Source organism: Gopherus flavomarginatus, chromosome 3 (assembly GCF_025201925.1).
Source record: "Gopherus flavomarginatus isolate rGopFla2 chromosome 3, rGopFla2.mat.asm, whole genome shotgun sequence".
Taxonomy (NCBI): Eukaryota; Metazoa; Chordata; order Testudines; family Testudinidae; genus Gopherus; species Gopherus flavomarginatus.
In genome coordinates this window covers 217965324-217978517 of record NC_066619.1, presented here as the reverse complement: position 1 = coordinate 217978517, position 13194 = coordinate 217965324, and the positions used below count along the sequence as shown (strand labels likewise).

Here is a 13194-nt window from a genome sequence, read left to right as displayed (position 1 = left end):
AGTATTTTACAAGAGTGGATTAAATTCTTCCACTCACTGTTTGCTCTCATTGTTCACATTATCCAGTCACCCTTCTATCTTGATAACACATTCATCTAGAGAATTTATTCTTATAAATAAAATATCAAGTTTGTCTCCCATAAAAGACTTAGTGTGAATCCATCTGTATTGGTAACTAATGATTCTCAAAGTTCTCAGAACTTTTCTTGTTTACTAAAGTAGGGGAGGGAAAAGATGGCTGCTGCAATGAGTCCTACATTGGAAAAAAACTGAAATAGATAGATTTCAAAGTGATTCACAAAGGAGGGGGGAAACTGAAGTACTGAGAAGTTAGGTTGCTTGCCCAAGATTACTTAATACACCTGCATGTGGGATATATACATACTTCTCTGTCAAAGTTATTTGATCCAAACATTCACCCTTAAAGCACTGTTGGATAATTAGAATAACATGAAGCAACAGAAAGCTATAACTTCAGACATTACCTAAATTAAAATATTATAGGTGATAAAATGATTTATCGGTAAATATTGACAGAAAGCATAACTGTCAATAATAAATAAACAAAAGAAGCTTACAATATGTCATTTTCAAAGCCGTATTTTAAGTATGATTTCAATAAATCTGGTTTTGGTAAAATCTCAACCTACAATGTTGCATACAGGAGTACAAATTCAGTTCTCATTTAGTCAGTCTTAACTGCACAGTAAATTTAGATCAGATTTACACTGATGTAAATAGGAGTAGAATTTGTCTCAGGGTCATAAACTGGGGGTCAGTGTTCTGAGGAGAACTGAGATCAGTCTGCATTCAAGCACTGTGACAACACTTCTTCAGTTTGTTAATACTTCTTTATATCACTTATATAGCTAAATTTAAAACAAATTCTGGTTTTGGTGATTGATAATTTCCTATCCTCAGAATCAGACTACATCTAGATCGTGATGAAAACAGCACCGTATGAGAAAATAATACATAACTATAAAATAAACCAGATATCTTTCAAGGGCATTTGGATGCTATTATTGATAACATTCACAGACTATGATAACTCTTCCATAGAGATGGCTGAAAATTTTCCAGTGGAACAGTTTGCTTTTAGGAAATGCCAATTTGAAATATTTAATGGGGACATATCTATTTTGTCAAAAATGTTGGTAGGAAATTATTGAAATATTTTGTTTTGATTTTATCATTTTGGGGGGGGGGGTGCGCGCGCGCCATTTAGGGATCTGGGGGAAAAATCTGGGGGATTGATCCTGCTTTGACAGGGGCGGCTCTAGACATTTTGCCACCCCAAGCAGGGCGGCATGCCGCGGGGGGCACTCTGCCGGTCACCAGGAGGGCGGCAGGCGGCTCCGATGGACCTCCCGCAGGCGTGCCTGTGGAGGGTCCGCTGGTCCCGCAGCTTTGGTGGACCACTGGAGCTGCGGGACCAGCGGACCCTCCGCAGGCGTGCCTGCGAGAAGTCCACCGGAGCCGCCTGCCGCCCTCCAGGCGACCAGCAGAGCGCCCCTCGCGGCATGCCGCCCCAAGCACACGCTTGGCGGCCTGGAGCTGCCCCTGTGCTTTGAGCAGGGGCTTGGACTAGATGACCTCCTGAGGTCCCTTGCAACCCTGATATTCTATGCGTGTGCGTGTGTGTGTGTGTGTGACAAAATTATTACATTTAAACAAAACATTTAACCTTATTGAAACAAAATGTTTAGGTCATTTCAATGTTGCCAAAACAATATATTTCAGAACTTCCATTCTGCAGTAAATTAAAAAAATTCTAATATTTGTTCTTCTTAGGGACAAAAGAAATGTCAAAATATCAGAATTTTCTGTGAAAGGAAAATTCTATGTCTCAACCAGCTGTATTTTTCAGATACTTAATTATGTAGAATAAGTAAAACATGCGGATAAATTAAATAACTGAGGATAGGATTAGTTTCGTGCAGGATTATCAGCTGTCTCCTTGGTTTGTTTTAAATTAAAGCATTTGTGTACTTTTTCATTTAGAAATAAAACTTCTGCAGCCCTTTACATTTTGTTTCATCCTCCCTTTACATGATGTTATAGCCTTCTTCCTGTGTGTCAGACTTTCACTCTCTCTTTCTTCAGATCCCTTCTCAAATTCATTTATTTTGCTTTTCTTTCCACCTTTAACTTCTATTCATTTCCCTTTTCTCTCCCTCATTCTCAGTGTTTACAATATCAGAATGTATAAAGCTCATTTGCAGTATAATTCATATCATATCGTATTTATTTTATCCTTTTTTGACTTCCTTTTCTATCATTTCCTTTGTCTGTTTTCTGTTTTCTTGTTTGTCTAGTGTAGTTTAAAGCTTTTTGGTGCAGGGACAGTGGGTCTGGTACTGATCTCACTCATATCAGCTGCACAGTATAGTCCAATTGACTTCAGTAGTGTTATTCCTGATTTAAATTAGCATGAGACCAGAATCAGGGTCAGTGTCATCTTCCGATTTCTGTAAAGAACCATGGAAAATTACAGTGTTCTGTAAATATTTAAAATTAATAAAAAGGAGTTTTACAATTTTGGAAATCAGTTAAATTATACTAGTGCTAAACAGATGAGATCAAAATCAGGCATATCATATTCAGATTGAATGTAAGTGGCATATAGCAAAGTTGATGTTTAATCATACTATATGGTTCAGATTTTTCTTCATTGGAATTATAATATTTTCATTTAATTGACATTAATCACATCAGTATCCTAGAGGAAGATACATATAAATCACAATAATTCTAAAAGATTATGCAAGAAAAATGTTTACTCACAGCTTTCTTTAGCAATATTTCCACACTACCTATGTTTGCTTCCTTATGCTAAATTAATTACATGATTTTTTAATATATTTCGATTGGTCAATAATGTGGTATACAAGTACATTAAAATGGATTGCTTTAGAGCCAGAATTTTCCTATTAAGAAAATCCTTTAAAATCTAATGTGCTGACAACTATAATCACAGCAAATGCATTAATTATTATTATTGCATATTGAACCATCAGTTATGTGTAAGAGTCTCTGCCAAATATTAAGTATGTTGACCTTTGACTTTAATAGAGAAGGATATAAGGGATACTTAAAATAAACTGTAAATGTAAAGAATAAGGAAACATTATAAACTTCATTTTGTTCATAGATTTAACCATAGTTTTTAACCTTCCAGATATTGTTTTTCTGTTAACTATAATTTTATGAAATACTTAACATACTACAGAGTTGGAATACCACATTATGAAATACATCTATTTTACGGAACAAAGTTTTCCAAAATTTATGTAATTATATAATAGCTTTGGAATAAGAAAATCAAGCCATATACTTCCTTGTTTCACAATGCCACTAAGATAACAGAGTGATAAGAACTATAGAAATATAGATAGGTAGGTCTGTAAGTAATTTAGTGTGTGGAATAGTTTATTTACTACGTCTTGTTACTTTATTTAGAAGGAGAGGATTTGTCACTTGATTCATTTAGGGCCCTTTTCTCCCATGCTCCTCAATAAACTGTGTAGATGAAAAGAAATGAAGTGAGCGTCTTCTTGTGGGATTTCCTGCTCACACTTCTGTCTTTTGAGGAGTTGTTCCACTCCACACAGTCATTCCTAATCTTGTAAAGATTGGTCAGTGAAAGAATTGTTCAGGCTTTTCCTCCAAAATGTAACCAACTCCCAGTCAGTGTGATCACACAACTATGTCCAGGGTTGGCCTGAGTATTTTAGGACGGGTCAGTGAAATGTTTCCTTGGACTTAACTGACTCATTTACATAGTAGAACGAGAAAGGAAAGCATGGTGTATATAGGTAGCATTCTTCCCTCCCATCTAGAAGCTAGGGCTGGGCTCTACCCTCTGTTGCATGCAAGTGGCTCCCATTGAAATCAGCAGACTGCTTAATTAATCAGAAGTCACCATCTGGCCCTCATTGTTTTAGAATTGCTATTATCTAAATAGCTTGATAATGTTATGTTGTTTTATGGCATCATAACAGTTGTCAGGTTTAATGCAATGGTTTTATTTTAAATTTAGGATTACATCCAAAAGTTCATTTGAGAATAACTAGCATGGTGTTAGTAATCAAATATTCAAACCGTAATCACTTCCAAACCTTGTTAATCTGATCTAGCATAACACTGTTAAATATAAGGGCTCTATTCATTAATTTACAGTACATTTCTATTCTTGTTTGGTTTCTTTTTGTTTTTTTCATGTTATGCTTTTCTGAACAGTTGTTATGATGTTGATTTTCATGAAGCCAAACAACTTAGAGATTTAAAAGTATCATTTCTGGTATGCACTATGCTACAAGCAGATGTACAACCAAAAGCAGAACAAAGAGCCTAGATTAAAAAAAGAGTAAGATAGTTTGATTAGATTAATTAACCAAAACCACTATATGTAGTAGATTTTTGCAAATATCCAGACATCAGTTAGAACTGCTTTTACAGTTCTGGTTCTAAAGAATTCGTTTATTTATTTATTTTTATACTGAGTACTTTTTCCTTTATCAGATGTTGCTGGCAGTTTATTCCGGCACAAGGTTCCTTGGCCAACTCAATTATTGTTAGAAATGCAGTTAACGCCCTCATTCAATCAAGTGGAAATTAAGATTTAGTTGTGTGGACAATTTGGCAGTAGTGTCTGTTGGATTTCTGCGCTGGAATTAAATTTCTACATAGGTCACTAATGCCTCTAATTGTCTCATTCAACCTGAACCAGTTATAAATACTTGCCTAATTTGCTACAGTTGAAAATTCATGCCTACAGGTTAATGATGACTACAGCAAGGAGAGGTCAACACATTTTGAAATACATTTGTAGACATATACTGGCAATAAATAGACAACTTTCCTTTTCTTTCTCCTCTAAATCTTTAATGGTGCTTAGGAGGGCTCTGGTTACAATTAGGGTGATCAGATGTCCCGATTTTATAGGGACAGTACTGATTTTTGGGTCTTTTTCTTATATAGGCTCCTATTACCCCCTACCTCCATCCCGATTTTTCACGCTTGCTGTCTGGTCACCCTAGTTGCAATACTTAGTACTACGTGTACCTTGCTATTCACCCTTGCTTCCATTCTTTCTTCCCTTGTCAGGCTGAAGAGAAGAAATAGCAAAAGCCCTCTAGTGACTGAATAGGCACCCTGCATTGTACTTATAAACCTGACTTAAAACATCAGTTGCTTTTAAGGGAAGTGTGTTTATTAATTAAGCTCAATAGCAAGTGATTGTTAAGAACAAAAATTGCGATTTAGTGATCATTCCAATTATTCACTTGTAACTAGGACAATTATAGGCCTAGTTTCATGGGTTATTTATAGAATAAACTAGGTATAGTGCATTAGAAAACTTTCCTCTGCTATACTGAAAATGCTTAAATACTCCCTGTGAATCTATTTTAATCAATCTCCTAGAATTTGAGCAACTATAATGGAATAATCTTGTTGCACTTCCTTAGAAAACATCAAGATAGTTTCTTCTTCTCCACCAAGACTTCATTTTGCAGAAAATATGTGCTATATCTTATAAATATATTGTGTTTTCCTTTTGCCCACATTTGAAAAAATGTGTTCATGCTTATTATGTTCTCCTCTAAATGAATACTTTAAATTGTAAACACTGTTATATTAACAGTACACATGGCCTTCTGGAAAATCCGTGAGGAAATGTGTTTTTAAAACAATATTTCACAACATTATCTTAGATCAGGACTTGAAAATTATACTTATCAGAAGTGAATATGCAACTTTCTCTGGCAAGTGGAGTTGGAATATTAAGCCATCAATTTCTGTAGATTTTAAGCTTCAGACACACATTGCATGTCTAGCTCTTGACAGAATCATAGAAATGTAGGGCTGAAAGGGACCTCAAGAGGTCATCTAGTCCAGCCACCTGTGCTGCCGCAGGACCAAGTTACCTAGAACATCCCTGACAGGTATTTGTCATGGCTGCTCTTAAAAACAATTAAGAGGATTCCGTAGCAGCTCTTGGACGCCTGTTCTAGTTCTTAACTACCCCTATAGTTAGAAATTTTCTCTGATATCTAACGTAAATTCCCTTGCCACAGATTAAGTCCATTGCTTCTTGTCCTACCTTCAGTGAATTTGGAGAACAGTTGGTTACCATCCTCTTTATAAGAGTCTTGAAATATGTTAAAGGCTGTTATCAGGTTCCCCCTCAGGTTCTTTTCTCAGTAGTATGGATATGAGATGAACTTCTGAATGGAAGTGAACCAAGGTGACTTCCTCAGGGTATGTCTATGCTACAATCCTAAGTCAACTTACATTTGGTCGACTTACAACCACCACAGTAATTACTGCACTGGTGCATGTCTGTGCTACCCTCCTGGGGTCATTTGTGTGTGTCCTCACCAGGAGCACTTCCACTGACTTAAGAGGGGCACTGCGGGAAGCTGAGAGCCCGGTCTCTCAGCTTCACTGGCAGCTCTGTTACAAGACGAGAACAATAGAGGAGATTTGGAAATGAAGAAATAATGTAATGTAAGGAGAATATGTTTGACTTTTTAACTGTTCTTAGTACTATTGCTTTTTTATAAATGCTTCTGATCTTATCACAAATAAATAAAACTTCAGCACTTTAAAATTTATGACCAAACACTTGTTTCTAAAGCCACCTCCTCAACTGTGTTGAATAGCTGAAATATAATATCTCCAATCCCATTTGAAGATGAAGCTTTTTACTCAGTGGTATGGCCATGAAGAAATTCAATTTGCAACATAGATCTAAAATGCTATACAAGTGCCTAATTTATGACTTATCTCATAAGCAAAACGGTTTAGTAGAGTTTAAGGAAATCCACTTGTGTAGGTTACCAGAAGACTAAACATACTAGCTTGAGATCAGTACTGAAGATGAGGGATGGGGAACCTTAGCAGCATAGTCCAGGATCAACTTTCTGATGAGCAGCTCTTTTGATGGGAAGGGCAAGGATTCCTATTGAGGTGCTTGGCCTTGAACCTTAATTTCTGGCTACATCTTTCATATCAGCCTCTGGCTACTAGGTGTCTGGTAAATTTGAAGCCCTCACCCTTTCACAACAAGGTTTTAGTTAGCTCCTTTTTGAATCCTTTGGTCTTTGGTGGTCTGTGAATGAACAAAATAATCTGTTTTGGCTCTGGTTTCTGCTGCTAGACCAGAGGTGGGCCAAACTATGGCCCGGGGGCCGCATCCGGACCTACAGACGTTTTAATCTGGCCCTCAAGCTTCCGTGAGGAAGCGGAGTCTGGGGCCTGCCCCGCTCCAGTGCTGCAGCCAGGGAGCGGGGTTGGGGGCTTGTCCCACTCTGCACATGCCATGGCTCTGCGTGGCTCCTGGATGCAGCGGCATGTCCTCCCTCTGGCTTCTACGCATAAGGACAGCCAGGGGGCTCTGCACGCTGTCCCTGCTCCAAGTGCCACCCCGGCATCTTCCATTGGCCATGAACGACAGCCAATGGGAGCTGCAGGGGAGGTGCCTGCAGACAGGGCAGTGCATAGAGTCACCTGGCTGTGCCTCCACATAGGAGACGGAGGGGGGACATGCTGCTTCTTCCAGGTGCTGCTTTAAGTTAAGTGCCACCCGGAGGCTGCATCCCTGAACCCCTGCCATGCCCCAACCCCCTGCCCCAATCCTGATCCCTCCTCCTGCCCTCTGAACCCTTCAGTCCCAGCCTGGAGCACCCTCTTGCACTCCCAACCCCTCATCCCCACCCCAGAGTTCGCAACCCCAGCAGGAGACCTCACATACACACCCACCCACACCCCTGCCCCAGCCCAGAACCCCTTCCCACACCCTGAACTCCTCATTTCTGGCCCCACCCCAGAGCCCGCACCCCCAGCCAAAGCCCTCACCCCCTCCCACATCCCAACCCCCAGTTTCAAGAGCATTCATGGCCCCCATACAATTTCCATACCTAGACATGGCCCTTGGGCCAAAAAATTTGCCCACCCCAGGCTAGAGAAATGAATTTAGAAGACATTTTATTACCTGAGGCGACTTTTTCCGATTTGATGTTTGATGTAGTGCTTCCTGTTTCGTCTTGGTATATGATAGACGAAGTAATGGGAGAAAGTAGGGAGGAGGCGGGCTAGCACAGGGCTTGTAGTGTCATAGAGCCAAGTCTCCAGGATGCAGGCCATCTTGGGTACTTCATCACTGATTGTTTGTTGGTGACAGATCTTGTACTGATCATGAGAACATCATAACGCCCATACTGGGTCAGACCAATGGTCTATTCATCCCAGTATCCTGTCTTCTGACAGTAACCAGTGCCAGGTGCTTTGGCGGGAATGAACAAAACAGGCAATCATTGAGTGAGCCATCCCCTGTTGTCCACTCCCAGCTTCTGACAATCAGAGGCTAGGGATACCCAGAACATGGGGTTGTATCCCTGACCATCTTGGGTAATAGCCATTGATAGACATGTTGTCTATGAACTTATCTCATTCCTTTTTGAATGTCACTGTAGTTTTGGCCTTCACAACATCCGCTGGCAACAAATACCACAAATTGACTGTGTGTTGTGTGATAAAGTACTTCCTTTTGTTTTAAACCTACTGCCTATTAATTTCAGTGGCCCTCTGGTTCTGGTGTTATCGTGAAGGAGTGAATAACAGTTCCTTATTCACTTGCTCCACACCATTCATGATTTTATAGACCACTATCATATGCCTTCTTAGTTGTTTCTTTTCCAAGCTGAAAAGTTCCAGTCTTTTTAATCTCTCCTCATATGGAGCTGTTCCATACCCTTAATCATTTTTGTTGCCTTTCTGTGTACCTTTTCCAATTCTAATATATTTTTTTCAGATGGGGTGAACAGAACTGCACATAGGTGTGGGCATACCATGAATGTATATAGTGGCATTATGATATTTTCTGTCTTCTTATCTATCCTTTTCCTAATGGTTCTCAACATTGTTAGCTTTTTTTGACTGCTTCTGTACACTGAATGGATGTTTTCAGACAACTATCCACAATGAATCCAAGATCACTTTCTCGAGTGCTAACAGCTTATTTAGACACCATCATTTTTGTATGTATTGTTAGGATTATGTTTTCCAATGTGCATTACTTTGCATTTATCAACACTGAATTTCATCTGCCATTTTGTTTCCCAGTCACGCAGTTTTGCAAGATCCCTTTGTAACTCTTCACAGTCTGCTTTGGATTAAACTATCTTGAATAATTTTGTATTATCTGCAAATTTTGCCACCTCACTGTTTATCCCTCTTTCCAGATCACTTATGAATATATTGAATAGCAGTAGTCCCAGTACAGATCTCTGCAGGACACCACTATTTACCTCTGTCCATTCTGAAAACTGACCATTTAGTCTTATCCTTTTTTTCCTGTCTTTTAAAAAGTTTCTGATCCATGAGAGGACTTCTCCTCTTATCCCGTGACTGCTTACTTTCGTTTAAGAGCCTTTGATGAAAGACCTTGTCAAAAGCTTTTGGGAAATCCAAGTACACTATATCCAGTGGATCACCCTTGTCCACATATTTGTGGACCCCCTCAAAGAATTGTAATGGATTCCTGAGGCATGATTTCCCTTTACAAAGCCTTGTTGACTTTCTTCCCCAACAAGTGTTAATCTATGTGTCTGTTAATTCTGTTCTTTACTGTAGTTTCAACCAATTTGCCTGGTACTGAAGTTAGCCTTACCGGCCGTTAGTTGCCAGGATTGCCTATGGACCCTTCTTTAAAAATTGGTATCACATTTTCCGGTGAACTGGCTATCATCCAGATATCCTTCAGTCATCTGGTACAGAAGCTGATTGAAAAGTTACATGTCACTCATTGTTAGTAGTTCTACAATTTCATACTTGAGTTCCTTCAGAACAGCATCCATTTTATTTCAGGTAACCTTGGGTATGTCTATACTGCAGATACCCAGGGCTGTCCCACATCAGCTGACTTGGGCTCACACTAAGGAGCTGTTTAATTGCTATGTAAACATTTGGGCTCAGTCTGGAGCCTGGACTCTAGGATCCTGCGAGGTCCAAAATGTCTACATTATAGGAGAAGCAGGGTCCCAGCCCCTTTAAGGGCACTCAGGCTTCTCTGCTGCTCCTGTGGGGCTGGTGGCATGTAGCAATTAGAGCTGGTCCCTGCTGCTGTGTCCCCGATGGAGGGAAGAAAGGGGGAGAATACGTCATATCTCTTGTAATGAAGAATAAATAAGATGAACATGTTATCGTTCATTCAGCTACAAAGGGTTTTTCAGTATAGATGAAATCTTTGTATCATTTGTATTTGTCCTAGTAGTAATTGTATAGGACAGTCTTGCCAACTCCAGTCATTCAAAAATCATGAGTCAGGCCTCCAAAAAAATCATAAGATTTAAAAAAGGTTTCTTTTATTTGACTTCTTGATTTCTGAGCCCTTAGATTGTGCTCGTTTCAGGGTTTTCTCTGCTGCCTGGAAGACTAGAAGGTTCTGTTTTATTTTTAATGGAAGATGAGTTTGTCAGCTCCAGGACCTGGGGTTTTAAGTAAAGCAATAAATATTGCAAGACTGACAATAAAATCATGAGAGTTGGCAACATTGAGAGCAATATTTTGGAACTGTACAGAGAATAAAATATTTCTTATTATGTAATAGTTTTTATTTTGTTTACATATAGAAATTAATTCATGACTAAATCTTGCAACCAATTTATGTAAGCCATATTCATTGCTAAAATTAATACTACTTCTTGTCATAGACACCTAAAAGCATCCATATCAAAATATTTGAAAATTTAGAAATACACTATTGTGCAGATTAGGATAAAAAATAAATTTGACCTGCTTAAAATTGTTAGACTCTGATAAGCCTATATTATTTTTAAACCACCTGTTTTGTCACCAGTATTTTTTTTAATGTGGCCATTTCTTTCTGGGATACAGAAGACAATAGTTACTGTATGTGTATGTGTTTATATGTACAGAAGCAATAGTTAATGAATACTGCTTACGTTGTCTATAATATTACCATTGAAAGGTCACACTGTGTCCATTCCTGCATGCACATGCATGAGGAGTTGTATCCTTTCTCTGCACTGGATATCCATACTGTGGGTAGTTGCATCTGGGGAGACAGCAACTTCCAGAGAACAATTATGTGTGGTTTTCTCCACCATCACTGCACATCTGGGTAAGAGTGGGCAGGGAATGGATGGAGTGTTAACCAGGTATTTTCTGCGTGATGTATGGTGGTGGGGTACATGTTCCACTGGCAACACAGGGGAATCACAAGGCAGAATGTAATTTATAGTCATCATCTCTTTCACAATCTGCATTTGAGACAATGGAAAACCACACTGGCTCCTACATGGAGCTTGTGGCATAGTCATGATTGACCCTAAACAAGATTTTTTTTTTAAATACCTCTGTTCATATCTCATTTATATTTGAGATGGGAGAAACTGATATTTAACAAATAAAGAACTACAGTATAGGGCTTGTCCTACAATAACTTATTACCAAATATAGTGCTTACTACTATGAATAGTTTCATTGGCTTAAATTGTAAACACTATGCTCTATAGCGAGTGTCTTCAGGATTGGTCCCTAACAATGAACAAAATTATAAAAACAGTTTTCAAAAATTCTCTAATTTCATTTTCACCCATTTTTGCACTTTCATCATTTTTTGCTTTCATGAAATTTTGGGAAAACATGCACAATTTTACTTGATCTCATCCTTTTTAATGTTACATGATGCTAGGCAATATGCATATAATTATAAACTGTCTGATTTTGTTTGAAAAAGTAAAAATGTTATTTAAAAATCATTCGGTTATCCATAACACAAAATGTAGTACATCGCCTTTACCTCCAAATTGTATCGTGCAAGGGTTTACTTCTGCAACTCTTTTCTCACATGAGTAATACTTATCTTGAGAAACATGTTTGAGTAAGAATTAGTGATGAGAGAAAGACATTGCAGTATCAGATGTTACAGAACAACATCAGTGTAGACTTTTTCGCAAGAAGATTCTTAAGTGAGAGACTTGATTTTTACAAAAGCTTAGCTGGTTCAACAAACTAATTTACAGCAAAACTTGTGCAATGCAGAAAGTAATTAATCTTGCATGTTTCTTTAACAGGCTCATGCAAGCAAAGAGCTGGAAGAGCAGTTGCGGTCTGTGTCCAGTGTGGATGAACTCATGACAGTACTTTACCCAGAGTACTGGAAAATGTTCAAATGTCAGTTGAGGAAAGGGGGCTGGCAACACAACAGGGAACACTCCAGCTTCGACACAAGATCAGATGATTCAGTAAAATTTGCAGCAGCACATTATAATGCAGAGATCTTGAAAAGTAAGTTCAGGAAATAAAAGATGTACTAAATACTGTAAATCAAAATCTGAAGAAATGTCAGTTGTGTCAAAAACACTTTAAAATCTAAGCACTGAAAATAAAAATGGCTAAGGCCTTTGCTTTGTATTAATGCATAAGTTAGGACCTTTAAACCAGTGCGTAATTTGTAATTAAAGAGGTGCGAGGGGTCAGCAATTTTTCTTATTTTCATAACTGACGTGGCAAGTCCAGAGGTGCCAGGGCTATGAACTGCCAAAACTACAGGTGCCAAGGCTCAGCCCTGGCAAGCTCTGGCACAAATTAAGCACCGCTTTAGACACTTCCATAATGAAAGAAACTAATCCTTATGGCTATTTTTTTTTCTGATATATGTTCTGTGAACTCAGTGGAATGCACGAGGTGTACACTGATGCAGAAGGAAGTGTTTGCACCAGCAGATATTTGAAATTAAATCCAGAAGTCCTTAGCTGGAAAGAATATCTGCTATGCTGGGACTTTGAAGACTTTGCAGGAAGTAAGAAGGCAGTAATAGGTGACTCCCAAAGAATATCCCCACTGAGGGGGGAAAAAAAAAAATATTTGTCTTCCCCCCCCCATTTTCTTCAATTAAGCAATAACTCAGAATAATGCATGCATTATTCAGCTATTGATGCATGCTTCAGATGCACTGGGAGGCTCATGGCAAAGGATCTTCAACCATCTGGAGTAGCCAAGTAATGCACACCTTGGTGTGGCTTATTTTGATTGTGTAAAGTATGTTTATAATATTACAACAGACCACTTGAAGCATTAATGAACATTAACATAATTTTTTTATCATTCTGCCTGAAAATAAATTACTCCGTGGTAGGGCTGTCAAACAATTTAAAAAATTAA

The 13194-nt window shown here is 38.5% G+C and overlaps 1 protein-coding gene across 2 annotated transcripts in view; it reads left to right on the top strand.

The window, feature by feature from the left end:
* The window catches only part of VEGFC (vascular endothelial growth factor C), a 128968-nt gene that overhangs the window by 62112 nt on the left and 53662 nt on the right, over window positions 1-13194 (top strand). For both annotated transcript variants that reach the window (XM_050945373.1, XM_050945374.1), the window contains exon 2: window positions 12105-12318. In XM_050945373.1, the coding sequence (XP_050801330.1) occupies window positions 12105-12318 (214 nt within the window). The remainder of the gene's footprint in view (window positions 1-12104; window positions 12319-13194) is intronic.